General features: G+C 32.6%; 2 protein-coding genes across 2 annotated transcripts; both read right to left on the bottom strand.

Moving 5' to 3' along the window:
• Positions 1-195: 195 nt before the first annotated feature.
• On the bottom strand, positions 196-3,258 carry LOC102585733 (probably inactive leucine-rich repeat receptor-like protein kinase IMK2). The gene is made up of 2 exons (XM_006353377.2): positions 1,097-3,258; positions 196-1,017 (listed from the first exon to the last, which is right to left on the bottom strand). Exons 1-2 carry the CDS (start codon positions 3,051-3,053, stop codon positions 401-403), a joined length of 2,574 nt encoding a protein of 857 aa, XP_006353439.1. The 5' UTR covers positions 3,054-3,258; the 3' UTR covers positions 196-400.
• An 8,162-nt stretch (positions 3,259-11,420) lies between these two features.
• On the bottom strand, positions 11,421-13,065 carry LOC102578666 (PRA1 family protein B3-like). The gene is made up of 2 exons (XM_006353354.2): positions 12,244-13,065; positions 11,421-11,846 (listed from the first exon to the last, which is right to left on the bottom strand). Exon 1 carries the CDS (start codon positions 12,932-12,934, stop codon positions 12,278-12,280), a length of 657 nt encoding a protein of 218 aa, XP_006353416.1. The 5' UTR covers positions 12,935-13,065; the 3' UTR covers positions 11,421-11,846; positions 12,244-12,277.
• Positions 13,066-15,025: the final 1,960 nt, after the last annotated feature.

The raw sequence follows: 15,025 nt of genomic DNA, 5'->3' as shown, positions 1-15,025 counted from the left end.
TAATATTTGGCTGATGGTAGACTGTCTGAATGAATATATAAGTCATCATCTTCAGTTTGACGTGATATATTTTTTCTAGTCTAGATAGAAGAATGACCTATTCGAAATAGACTTTCACTTTGTGGGATTTCACTAGGTTTGTTGTTGTATAGAAGAATGACCTGAAAATAGACATGTGTGTGGAGTTTTTAGTGTATTTTCTGTCTCTAGGGCCAGAAATTAAGAGGATTCCATTGCTGCTCAAAATAACAGAACAAAATAGCACACTTGGGTGGGTATCTACAGACAGTAGAAGAACAAAAATCACTCTCTTAATCAACCTAATTCAAGAATGAAAGAATTGTGGCACCTAACTCCTAACACACCTGCCTAAAAATGACTTAGATGAGAAATCTAATATCTAATCATCGCTTGCTGAGGGAGCTGCAGCACCGTCGTCCCCAGAACTGGTAGCTGTTTCAGGTCTAATTTCTTCTAGTTGATGGAGAAGTTGCTGAACTTCTGGTCGAGCTGATGGTGAGGGATCAACACAATGCAAAGCCAATTTCAAGGTATTCAATAATTCATCACCGATAACGGATGCATCCCTCATTAGTTCTAAATCAAATACCTCATTAGTCCACTCCTCTTTCACAATTGATGCAACCCATTGAGGCAAATCCACACCATTCATTGCTTCTCCTGGTGACTTCCCAGTTAGAAGTTCCAGTATAATAACACCAAGGCTGTATACATCTGTCTTTGTGTTTGCTTTCTTGAGTTTTGAAAGTTCAGGTGCCCGATACCCAAGTGCTCCAGCAGTTGCAATAACATTTGCATTTGCAGCAGCAGTCATTAGGCGTGAAAGACCATAATCTGCAATCTTTGCATTTGTGTTGTCATCAAGTAAAACATTGCTCGATGTAAGATTCCCATGAATGATGTTGGCATTTGTATGAAGGAAGAGCAATCCCCTTGCTGTACCCTTTGCTATTCTCATCCTTGTTGCCCAATCAATTGGTGTATCAGGACTGCGAGCTGCAAAAAACAGTAAGATTTTTATAATCTGAAGTTCTCACAAATACAAAGTGAAATGGAAAACTGATTTTGTGCTTACCATGAAGAAAAGTTGCCAAACTTCCCTTAGGCATGTAGTCAAAAACAAGAAGTTTCTCTCCTTTAGGTCCCATGTAATATGCTCTAAGGGCCAAAAGATTTGGATGCCTGATCTTGCCAAGAATATTGACTTCACTCTCAAATTCCCTTTGACCTCTTGTGATCTTCTCTCTCAATCTTTTCACAGCAACTTGATCGCCATCCTCTAACGTGGCCTTGTACACCGTACCGTAAGTGCTCTTTCCCATTATTTCGGCGGTTGCACAAAGAAGATCATCTGCTGTGAACACAATAGGTCCATCAAAATGGACAAGCTTTCCTCCTGTATCTCCTCCTCCTGCTGCTTCAACTTCTCCAGCAGTTGGTGGAACACCCTTTTCACCTCTGGCTGCTGCAGCCGCCCTACTCGTGCTTTGACCATCCTTCCCTGCTTCAGCTGCAGATCTTTTCCTGATCAAGCAGCATAGGAGAATGCAACATAGCATAGCCAAGATTATGAGAAGTGCCCCTCCTGCTATGAGAATTATGTCCTTAGTACTTAACTTACGACGTTGCTTTTTTGGTGTTTCGGGGGATGGGCTAACTGGAGAGATTGGACATGGGGTTGATGCACTGTAACCACATAGCTGAAGATTACCCACAAAGGCACTCGAGTTGAATTCCCGTGCGAGATGAGTTGGAACAGGACCAGACAGATTATTATATGAGACATTGAAGGCACTAAGATTTGGTAAAGTATCTAAAGAAGCTGGGATTTCTCCACTTATATTATTATGAGCTAAATCTAGTTGTCTAAGAGTAGAGATGTTTCCTATAGTGACTGGAATATCACCACTAAAGTGGTTACTCCTCAAGTTGAGAACTGAGAGTTTCTGCAATTTTATTATGGCTGCTGGGATTTGGTTATCAAGTTGGTTGCTTTCCAAGTTCAAGACCACTAGTGAGGATAGATTCAAGAAGCTATCAGACAAGCTTCCATTAATGGCATTATAAGACAAATCAAGTGTTGTAAGCCTAGAGAGTCCCCCAATATGACTTGGGATAACTCCAGTCAATTGATTATGACTAAGTGAAAGCTCAACAAGTTCATTCAACTTGCCTAAGGAAGCAGGCATACTTCCAGAAAAGAAGTTGTGATCAAGTGTAAGAGACTGAAGTTGGAAGAGTCTTTTTCCATTTCCATTTCCATCCCAAGTATCTGGTATTGAGCCTGAAAGATTGTTATACTTGAGATCAAGAAAGATGATTGAGGGAGATTGTGTGAGACTTGTGGGGATTGAACCAGACAAAGAATTATGGCTAAGATTAAGCCTATAAAGCTTAGTTGAATTAACAAGACTATCTGGAATTGCACCAGAGAATGAGTTATTGCTGAGATCAAGTGTTTGAAGAAGAGGGCATAAACCAAGAGAAGCAGGAATAGAACCAGATAACCTATTGTTAAAAAGTTGAAGTCCTCTAAGATTAGGTATGAGTCCCAAAGTAGAAGGAATTGAACCACCAATGACATTATCATGTAAGCTGAGTTTTCTAAGAGACTGAAATTGTCCAATTCTTTCAGTAATTCTTCCACCTAAACCTCTCCATGGAAGCTGAATAACAATAACTTGTCCTTGAGCACATTTAATACCAAGCCATCCACCAGAACAAGCTCCAAATCCACTATCATTCCAGCTTTTCAAGAACCCTTTTGGATCAACCAATTCTTGTTTAAAAGCTTGAAGTGCTTGAAAATCTGCTGCAGTAATAATTATCCCATCCCAATCTTCACCTGAAGTTGGCTGAATCCCAAATATCAGTAACTGAAATAACAAGAAAAGTTGAGCAAAAAGAAAGAATCTTTTTGCAAGATGAGAAATTATACATCTACCAGCTCCTCCTTTTCGAGTTAAAAACTTGTTAACAACTCGAAAAGGGTATGGTTCAAAACTAGTAAAAACTCGATCTTGATCTCTCATTTCCAATCTTAAAGAATAGAATTAAGATAAATAAAAAAATGAAACTTTCCTCTTCTTTTCTTTCTTCTCTCCCTAATTTGAAACTAAAACACTAGCAAAAGAAGAAGATTTTGTAGTAAGATTGGAGCTAAGATTCCACGTGAAGTGGAAGCATATAGAGCTAAAACTATGAGAAGTTTTATTGGGAGACATGAAAAAGTGTCAGGTGTGTGTAATCAGATTCACAAGACAGGCTCCAACACAAATAATTAAAAGCGTATAACGGCTAGTTTTTCTACAACTAAAATGTTTTTTGCCTTTATATTGGAAAGTTATGGTGTGTTGATAAAAAATATACTTTGAAAAGTGGGCTATTTTAATTCTGGCCACCTAATAATTAAACCTCTTCTCTAACGGCTATCTTTTTCATGTTGGGGTCCCCCATATTCTACTTAAAATTGATACTTTTGCGTTGTCTTTATTTGTTGATTTACTAATTTCGCCTGCAATGTATATTTCCTCCGTCTCAATTTAAAAGGAATGATATATATTTATATTTAATAATAATTTTACTTTAAAATATTTATTTTATTTTTAATAGAATGATTTCTAGCCACGAAAATATTTATGACTTATTTTAGATTAAAAAAATTCAAAATTATTTTTAAAATTTTATATCTAGTCAAACTAACTCATATAAATTGAAATGGAGAAAAAGTATATGATTATGACTTGATCCTTACCGCTGGTCTACGCGGGGGGTCCATTTAGTCATCCGAGGTTAACTAGATTACAAAAATATCGCTTCTTCTCATTTTGTGCTCTTCCAATTGGATAACGACAATTAAAAAGTACTTCCCCTCTCAATGATTCATTTGGGTTCACACAAATTATATAAACAAGGAAGGAGGGGAGGATTTTTTTTTAAAATAATGGTCTAATAAATCTTAAATATTTATATAATTATTTCATTAAAAACATAGAAGTTGAGTTTTTTTTTAATAAAAAAGGTTATTCTTTTTTTAGATGGGTTAATGAAAAAATGTGATAGGTAAATTGAAATGGAAGGAATACTAAGAGTTTTGATAATGCAAATTTTGATGGAAGATAAGTTTAATGTATCTTAAATATATATTTGTGTGTGGGGTTGGTTGTTTTATTATAGTTTTTGTTTATGATATATAATAGTTTTTTCTTGTTTTCAATAATCTGTTCTAATATGTTTTTTTTAATTATCGCACTATTACGTTGTTATTGTTTCTTTTAGTAGATTTTGCACCATTTCTTTGTGATTTACTACTATCTTTTTTTCATTGTCTTCTCCTTCTTCACTTGAGAGAAATTTTGACCGAAGTAAGCCACTATTTAAACTAATTCACCAAAATAATATGTTTTTTTTTTGAAATTTTACAAAACTAGAATAAGCGTATTTGGTAGTAACGTTTTAGGTATTATTTTATTTAAAAAAAACAATGACAAAAAAGACAAAATTCTAACGGAGGGAACATATATAAAACGTTACTATCAAATACGTTTTATTAATTCGTTACTCACCTATACATTTTAAGGCTAAAATGTTAGGGACAATAACGACTCTTTAGGCATGATGCTCTCGATTTCTCTAATGACGAAATTTTCTTCATTAACAAGAAAGAAAGGCTTGGAAAGTTGAATTAAGTTCTTCCTCAATACAAGAGATTATTTAACAAGTATATGGTGGCAATAACTAATGGAGTAGATTATTTTAGAAAATTTACAAACTCATGGTTTAGGTTTTTGAAAAAATCGAAAAAATTTAATTACATTTTATCAAAAGATAATTTATTGTAACTCATATTTTTATTTTTTGCAAAAAAATAATTGAATAACGTTACAACTATATTTTGTATATAAAAGTATTTATTGTCCAATTGGTGGCTGTACGTTATTTTTAACTTATAAGTAATATTTATTACAACTTATACTTTCATGAGTTACAATATAAAAGTATTTACTTTGATATAATTTCTAAATATTACTTATAAGTTTTCAAGATGGGCTAACAAAATATAAGTTTTCAAGTTTATCTTTTAACATATTTTTTCAAGATTTTTGAGACTTAGAATTTTGAATGGTCCAATAAAGGTTATAGTCCATCTATATTAGTAACTCTAATAAAGCTCAATTTGAAATCAAATTAATACTATGCTAACAAAATAAATTAATTCAACACTAAGAATGACAATAATGTTGAATAAAGCTGTCAATATGGGCTAACCCACTCCATCCGGGCTAACCCATACAAGCTTTGAAATTTTACGGGCTAGCCCATTTTTGGTGTGGGCCAGAAAATGATCGGTCCAGCCCACAAGTACGTGGGCTACGGGCCAGCCCTCTTTTTTAAAAGGTATATTTTTGGGGAAATTGTGCATAATGGCAAACTATTAATTTAAAATAAATAATATAGCTACTGTTTCATTTATTTCCTTTGAGTAGCTACAGTTTCACATATCTTGCTACTACTGACGGGTCCCACGGTTTGTATAGGTAAATAAAAAAAAACGGAAGTTATTCCTTTTATACAATTCACTTCATCTCCTTCTTCTCTCCCATACCCTCAATTTCTCCTAAATTCTCTCCACTAAAATTAGTTTGAATTTCAAATCTTCACCACTACGCTCTCAATCGCAACTTCAAAAATTTCAGGTATCGCCAAAACCTGTCTAAATCGATTTTTTTTTTTAATTTTTCAAATCCAAGTTTGAAAATGACCCAATTAGAATGGATGAAATTATCACAAAGTCAAATACAAAAGGCGAATCTAGTTCAACAGAGAAGAGGAAAGCAAAAGCAATTGATTCTACCAGTGATCAGTCAAAATCATCTGAAGACATTGTCCCTGGCTTAGTGGACAGGATGGATCTGAAGAAGCTAATGTATATGTATAAACAATAATTATTTTGTTCTATTTTATGATTGTATAATAAACCCTTTTATATATATGTAGTAATACTTTCTCAGATTTATTATGTTATTGTTGTTTTACAGATTTGTATAATTTTTTGATTATTTGTTGTAGACACCATTATCATGCATATGAATTTGCTTTATACAATTATATGTTGTGTAAAAATTAATTGTATATATATAACATTTGTTTGTATATAATTTGTTGTTTGTATATGTGTCATAGTTATACATAACAAGATCTGTCTGTATAATTTCTTTAAGTATATATGTGGTAATTTTGTTTATATACAATTACTATGTTTTAGTTTTAGTTTGTTTATACAGATTCTATAAATTTTGCACAAAAGACATTGTATATACAAGTAGCAATAGATATTAGCATTTGTTTGTATATAATTTTTTATTTGTATATTTTCCATAGTTATACATAACAATACATGTCTGTATAATCTATTTAAGTGTATATATATATATATATGTAGTAATTTTGTTTATAAACAATTACTATGTTTTAGTTTGTTTATACAGATACAATAGAGTCCCAACTAATGAAGAAGTCGTAGAAGGAAAGAAATCCTATTAAAATATAATGCGTGAGTTTAGCGATTTTCTTCTTTTTTTTGTGACAGAAATTAGCGCATTTTTCATTATTTATTTTTTAAAATCAAATTGTATATAAATTGGCAAGATTATTAAAATATACAGATTAGAAAATCACAACAAAAAAGAACATATATTTATACAAATTATAGCCAAGTCAATTTAATATACAGATTTCAAATATATACTTATACAAAGTATATCTACATATACAAATTACAGCCATATAAAAATATTCAATTGACAATCCTAACATAATAGGCATATACTTATACATATTGTATATAATATACAAACTAAATTATCACAACAAAACACGAACCTGCACTGAATTAATATGCAAGTTCACAAAAATTGAACCACAAAATATAAGATTATACAGAATGGACTAAATCATATACAGATTCCACGTATATACATATACATAGAGTATGTGTATATATAAACTACAACTACAAGATTCAAATTAACGACAATAAATATACAAATCAGAACAAACAACATAGATTACTATCATAATATACAATCTTGTAAATTAATGACTTTCAAAAAACAAATCTACTTTCAAAAATGAAGGATAAACAACAATATCTTCCACAACATTATAGAATCACAATTTTTTTGTAGAAATAAATGGATGATCTTACTTGAATTCAAACAATACTTTCAAAAATGAAGGATAAACAACAATATTTTCCAGAACATTGTACAAGCACAATTTTTTTGCATAATTCAACGGATGATCTTACTCGAATTCGAACAATGATTGCGACTATATGAGTTAGAATCTATTACATCTAAAAAAAACTACAATTCAGATTGTTCATTCAATTGATGAATGTTTAAAAGCAAAATTGAGTTTCAATACACGAAAAAACACCAATTTCGATATGAAAACAGTAAAATCAAAGCATTTTTCGTCATGAAATACATTTTACTTCCTCTTGTTATCTCTAAAATTGATTTGATCTTGATTGCTTGAAGAGAATCACCAAAACTTGATCGATGTGATTTACCCAGTTACAATGGAGTCACTACTGATGAAGAAGTCGTAGAAGGAAAAAGATTCTTTTTGCGTGAGTTTAGCAATTGTCATCCTTTTTTTAAACATAATTTGCAGCCTTTTATTAAATTTATTTAAAAAATAAAATTGTATATAACTTCAAATGAATCCTGAAATATACAGATTAATAGCTCCATAGCAAACATAAAATTTGTTGAGTGCAATTATGCAAACTATAGCTATAGCATACAAATAAGATTTTTATCTTTGCTATACCTAAAATTTCCTCTATATTTTTTCTATTTTTTTAACTAAATTATAATTTGAAAATATTATCATAAATATCGACAAGACAATATTACATGGTGTTAGTGTTACTACTTGTTAATCAAATCCACAAATAAAATTATCTTTATAATATTTATTAAGTTTGATTTCAAGTAAAAACATAAATAGCTAAATAGAAATATTAACCTAATTGTTTTTAATGATCGTAATAAAACACAAAAACTATGACAACATTCCATAAGTTACGGGCCTATGTAGTGATTCCCTAGAAATTTTAGGAAATTTTTATTTTATGTAGTACATATTTTATAAACATAATTTATATTTAAATTGTAATATTTCAAACTTTTTAACAGATTTTGAGTTTAAACTCTTGTTATTTTTAATACTCTATTTTATTTTTATTTTTTAATTAATTTTTATTTAGCCCACTGGCCGATCCTATCCATATTTCTCAAGCTCCACAAATCGGCAGGTTTATTCAAGTCGGGCTAAAAAGCCCTTTTCTTAAATGGGCTCCAAAAATCATAGCCCAACCCTATTAAATCACGGGTTAGGCCAGGCCGGCCCTACGGGCCTAGCCCATATTGACGGCTCTAATATTGAATATTTGTTCTTGAGTTTTACATTGGTTTGGACATTTAAAATGCATAATCTAATTTTAATTTTTCTTTAATGTTTAATCATGTAACTAGTACTTATTAGACTTGTTTTAGCATGATTTAGTACTTTTAAATTATGATCATTTTCATTATGACTTTGCAATATTTATTTTATATGATGATTTCATTATTATTTTTTATTAAATATTTTTGTGTCATTACTCATTTCATATTTTGTGTTATTTTCTTAAGAAACACTTTATATAAATGTATTTTGGTTGGACTAACGAAATATTGCACAAGTTAATTATATGTTTGTATGCATAATTTACCGGAAAATCCAAAAACCTGAAAAAATATGATGCTTATTAGTTTAGTTTTATTTAAAAATTCGACACAATGGTTTGGTTTGGTATTTGAAAAATCCAAACCAACCCGAAGTTGAAAAATCCGAAAAAACGGATTTTATTAATTTGGTTTGGTTTATAAATTTAAATATTTTACGCAAATGGTTTGGTTTGATATTTGAAAAACCCGAACCAACCCGATCATGTGTACCCCATTCGAAGGTATGATTCATTTTATTAATTTCTTATCTTGAGTCTTAAAATAGTGTGGGACAAACAATTTATTTTGCTGAGATTTTTGAAAATCTGCCACATGATATGATAATAATTTCAGAAGATGGTAGTGATACTTGTCATTTATATATGTAATCTACAAGCTTGCATATTATTTCTATTTTTGATATTAAAAAGGAGAAAGAATCTTATAAATATGTACTAGTGCAGTGCAGTAATAAATTTTGCATTTTAAATAACGCTATTACTTTTCCAGATGCAATTTATGGAAAGAAAAAAAAAAACTAATGGTAGTAGACACAACATTAGCCTGGTGTATTATACATTATCATTAATAGATTTTGACTGACTGTAATCAATATTTTGTATGTTCGGATCATACGTGCAAGAATTCCAGAAATGTACAACCACCACAAGTGGAAATATATTTCATGTCTTCGTTATCGTTATATTTACTAGAAATGACAGTATTTTTATAGGCTTGTTATGATTATACAATGGAAGACATGTTAGAAAAAAATATTACTGTATATATTATGTGCATACCTCAATTTTCTACTAAAGTAGGAATATTTTTTTTAAAAAAAAGTTGTAACTTGTAAGTTATTATAATTTTAAGATGATTAATTATGTATCATTTTAGAAGAAAGAATTTATTTTGATATATGTATAAATACACTTTATATATTGGTAAAACTTACAAATTTGAAGATGCATTTTCTGAAGCAGTAAATTTGAATTTACTTATGAAATACTCTAAAATTTATACCCAAAGTAGTAAATACTCTAAATAGTAACTATATGTATGGAGTATAGCTAATGAAGTAAAAACAATATTATTATCCAAGCCATAGTTTTGAATGTGTTGGTATAGTATGAACATCACTGGACAAGTTGCTACTAAGTGTTTGCATTAGTCAACTCCATATGAACATCACTAATTGTTCTAGCACCATGCATCATCTGGACAATCTGAACAGTGTGTTGTCATTTTCCATCTTGGCAGAATCAAGTTAGCACAGTGCACAACAGACAATGGATCGACCAAATGTAAGTTGCCCGTTGAACCACAACTATCTGGAATTGGAAACAATATCTTGGTTATTTCACAATTGGAAAAGCTTTCATGTCCTACGGAGTCGCAAGAAAAGTCGCTGCACGCTTCTTATGAAGCAATCCTGACTCAAGGAGGTAAATGTAAGGGGTTTGATTTTATGAGGCAGATATTACAAGTGAGATAGAGGAGGCTAACCATTTGTTTCTGTGTGGTTTCCCTATTGTGCAACGCTGAGTCAAAGATTTGCTTCTCTGCTGGACAGGTTAAAGCATGGTGGCAAAAGGTAGAAGAAGAATCAGAGAGGTACCATTCCAGCTTTGTATTTGGTGGATTATATAGAAAGATTGGAAACTCAATGTTCGGGGCCAGCACAGAGAACACACATAGGTTAGAATACCATTGACTTGTAGCTACGTGTATTTTGGTGTAAAATGTAACATGTCTCCCATAGAAGCTGAGTTTTGATCTTCTTCCTTTTTTGTACAAACCCAGAGATATCCAAGTGCTATTATTATTACATTAATTAATGAAAATAGAATTTAATAGTAACTACCCCCACCAAAAAAGAAGAAGATCTCATTGCTGGACCTCTCACGCGCATGAGGCAGACAACTTCTATTGAAGAACAATATAACTGACACTTGATAATCCTAATAGTTAGCAAGTTGGTCATCAACTCATGATATTAGGGGGAGCAAGAGAGAACAAAAAAAGAGTTGATACTACAATATCAAAACTAATATCATACTCAAAGAAAACTTAGTTTCATAACTTTGAGACACTTCACAAAGTGTTCACAACATCACACAAAGCATTTCCAATCAAGAAGCTACTCATGGTTCCTAAACCTCCATGTATATAAGACTTGTAACCCTAAAAATTACTCATGTTGCCAGTATGTATAATAGGAACATAATGCACCTCTTTCTTACCTTCCCTTTTATCCTTTTGGTTCCCTTCCGACAAGATGTTAGTATAGCTTTATTAAGAAGCTACTGCAGATCATTATACTGTAGACCTTGCTACAAGAGACAATATATCTTATCTATTGTTTAATCCATCTACTTGTTATTGAGAACATTGCATCTGATGCTAATAATGTCATATTCTAACCTGGCTTAGCAACTCTTAAAAACATTTTGTGGTTTCACATAAAATACATTGACACTAGAAAAATAATAACCAACATATGTGTCACCATATGCTGCCTTTTAGAGACTGAATGTTGTCCCCATCTCAATGTCACTAGACTAAATAGTAAATAGATACTATCAACCAAGCGATTTTTAACCATGCAGCAAGAACAATAACAATCATTCAACTTTCATAAATACAGCCAGCTGGTCATCGAAACAGATCAATCAGAAATTCATGAAGAAATAAATGCATACAAAACAGAGTCAAAGACAACGGGGTCTCTCTCTCACACACTCTACCTTTATAGCTAATTTATCCACGACGAAAGACAAACTTAAAACTTCACATTACTGTGAAAATCGAGATAAGGCTAAAAAACGGTTAAGAAACAACTTGTCTATCTGCAAACATCTCCAGAAAAAAAATATATATATATCTGCAACAGAAGTGCAGAAGACTAGTGCTACCATAAACATAATCTTCCTTGAGAGGTTAGTGTTCACATATTGTTTCTCCCTCAACTCCATCTCTTTCTCTTCTTCTCATTCCAGCATAACTCCACACAGGATCATCTTAAACATCTCACATTCCCCTCCTCTGATGGCATGTACCAGAGATGCCCACAAACCAACAAAATAGAAAAGCATGTAAAGAAAAATCCAAGAACTATAAGCAGGAGCAGAACGAAAGTCATCATCAATTTTCAGTGTAGAAATCAACTCATAGGCAAACTATCACGTAAATTTTAACATTTGAGCCACCAACTTACAGATAAACATGAATTAAAATGTAGTAGCAAACAAAAGTAAGGAGTTAAATACAGATCTAAAAGTTGGAAATTACAGATCCAATCTAGATCTATAATCTGAATACAAAATTTCTAAATATTTTCTGCAAAATCCGACGCAGAAACTAGTTTTTCTCTACCAAGAATATTACAGTTCAATTAAATTGAATAACTGATTCACATCAAATATAGAAGCTCCAAACCAACCTCATAATCATGTGTCCAAATCAAATGGATCCGACTACACACGAGCAGCAACAGCCGGCGCAGCAGCAGCGGCGGCAGATGAAGCAGCACCACCGAGGAACGACAGGAATCCAACGTTGGCCGGCTCTTGATCATCAAGGAACAAATCTTCAGGAACCCTAAAAGCTCCATGAGCAGAAACAATAGCCAATCCAACAAGAAGAGCAGAGATAAGCAGGGATCCAACACTGGTGAGGAACACCACAACAATGGTGAATACCACTAAGATCCCCAAAGTTTCACGATCAGAGAAAGTACGGCCAAAGATAACAACGGGCTGATCTGAAGGTCTAAACAGATAGAGAAAAAACCATCCCCCGAGGAGAGCAAGAAGGACAAGAAGAGAAAAAGGATGAGATAGAAGGGAGAGAGCAAGTACGCCAGCAAGTAGGGTAACGTAATTGACGCGAAAGTAGGAGAAGTTTTTGCGGATGCGTGAGGCTGCTTCAGCGACGGAGTCAGGACGGGCAAATGATGTGCGATCGAGAAGTTCCAACCAAGGGCGGCGTTGAGCGAAACCTTGACGGATCGAAGATGAAAGACGGGATATGAATGAACGGAATGCGGGAGTGGAGATAGGGGCCTGAGATTGAGATCCGGTAGTACCCGTAGATTGCGGACTGGAGATCGGAAGTGTCACCGGAGAAGCCATTGTTTTTTCTTCCTTTGTTTAGCTCCCTTCTCGATGCGGAGGGTACACAGAGAGAGGGAGTGCAAGTGGGAATATTGTGTACAAAAATAATGCCAACGCTTCTAAAGGCTTCGGCTTTCCTTTTTTTTGTTATATATATATTCACCTATTTCTTCTCAAAGCTTGTGACAGCCAATGATTTTCCTTTTTTCTTTACACTCCATCCCTCTTGTTCTCTGTGTAATTAAACTCATCTGGATACAATTTTGAGAAATCAATTAAAAAATCTATTCTATATATTTATTAAAATATATATGGACATAATTGATGCCAATTGACAGCTTAAAATTCAGTCATTTGGCATTATTTAGCTAATTAGCTTTTAAAAATCCAAAAATAAATAAATCATTGTATATTTTTATAGTGAAAAACCTCTTTACAATGATAATCGCTCGAAATTCATATTTGATTCAATTGCTTATGAAAATTATCGATATTCAGATTCTTCAATCTCTTTTGATGAGTGAATTTTTAGGAGATAAATTCTCGAAAAAATTTAAGAATCTCCTCAAATAAATTATAATCGTCTTGTTGGCTATTGATACCTTGATGATGCCTTAAGGGCTTTATAGTTAGTTGCTTAGTATTTAATGTTGATATTAGAAACATAACAAATAATTTGATGTAGAAATTATGTGATTGCAACACCTATAAATTACATAGTTTGCTTTTGGCGTATCGTGATGCGTATAAAGTTAATGAGTTAGAATTATGTTTTACTTTCAAGTAAATAGCATCGTGGTTGCCTATTGAGTCATGATGATGACATGTTGGGTGTTTCATTTACCTGTTAGCAACCTTATACTTCAATACGAAATACAGATTATTGTGAAGGTTGCGTAGAAAGTCATCTTACTTGTTGATTAATTAGATTGTTTGATGCCTAAAGTGGCTATCTTACTAGCTATTAACATTTGAGAGTAAAAATTTGAGTTATATACATATAAATGTCCCTGTATTTATTGCCTAGAAAGCCTATTGACAAGTGTAGATTGCCTATAGAACTATATTGAAATCTACTTACTTATGGACTTTCTTTATGCCTAATTTGAAATTACTGACCCTTAATAGAGTCTTGTGTGTTCAAGGTGCAGTTATAGGAACACAGAAGGCTCAAATATAGCTATAGGAGTCCAAAAGGCTCACGATACAGACATAAGGACCAATTGTGCTCAAGATACCATAAAGCATATGAAAGATATGACTAGTTGTCCTAACTAAGTTACTCATAGTCTTATTCAATTATGTTAATTGTGATTGATATAGACATTTCTCATTGGGATCTATATTTTGGTATTAGCGACCCCATATTTAGATAAGGCATAATGATTGTCCGTGTAAGTTACTTATTGCCATATTGCTTGCTTTCTGGCCATTGATTATTTGTTGTTGACCTCGGGCATAGTTAGTTGTAGGGCCTAATCCATCGATGACCCCCTAAAATTGGCACGATGTTTCACTTAGACACCTTAACTGAGCGATGTTCATTTTCGACACCTCATGACGAATCTTATTGTGTCATTTTAACACTTTTTGCTCACATGACATAATGAGTGTGATACACTCATTTGATAGGCGCGTGAAAGGGTTAGTTAGTTAATTTTTAATGATTTTTTTCTTTTTCTTCACCATTTTCAGCCACCATTTTGCCCAAGTTAAATTTCATCTATTAGGAATGAAGATTTTTCAACAAAAATGACGGAAAATGTTTTTAAAATTTAATAATAAACTCATTCATAAAATCCTTTCATGGAAGAATCTAATATTCAAAATGATGTAAATTTAAGAAGATTGATAAAAGCTTATTTCAATTATTTGTAGGGAGTGAATTCAATGATGCGCAACATGCAGATGTGGTGGGTGTAATTTCTGCAAAAAGGGATAGAGATTTGGTGAAAGCAAAGTGGGGGAGTCGGGGGTATTTTACATACCACAAAAAAGAAATTCAAATCAGAAGGAGAATTTGCTTGTTTGGGGGGTTTTGGAGAAGGCGATTGGGGTTGGGAGAAAGTGTGTTTGGAAAAGCCGACTGAGGGTTGTGTGTGTGTGGGG

This window comes from Solanum tuberosum, unplaced genomic scaffold (genome assembly GCF_000226075.1).
Source record: "Solanum tuberosum cultivar DM 1-3 516 R44 unplaced genomic scaffold, SolTub_3.0 scf00156, whole genome shotgun sequence".
Classification (NCBI taxonomy): Eukaryota; Viridiplantae; Streptophyta; class Magnoliopsida; order Solanales; family Solanaceae; genus Solanum; species Solanum tuberosum.
The sequence above is the reverse complement of the archived record's forward strand: the minus strand, read 5'-3'. Positions and strand labels throughout refer to the sequence as shown.

Bases quoted from the DNA above. Each gene is read 5' to 3' on its own strand.
- LOC102585733 (XM_006353377.2), bottom strand. From the start codon at position 3,053: ATGAGAGATCAAGATCGAGTTTTTACTAGTTTTGAACCATACCCTTTT. The intron at 1,018-1,096 runs GTAAGCACAAAA...TGTTTTTTGCAG, and splicing joins TTTGGCAACTTTTCTTCATG to CTCGCAGTCCTGATACACCA.
- LOC102578666 (XM_006353354.2), bottom strand. From the start codon at position 12,934: ATGGCTTCTCCGGTGACACTTCCGATCTCCAGTCCGCAATCTACGGGT.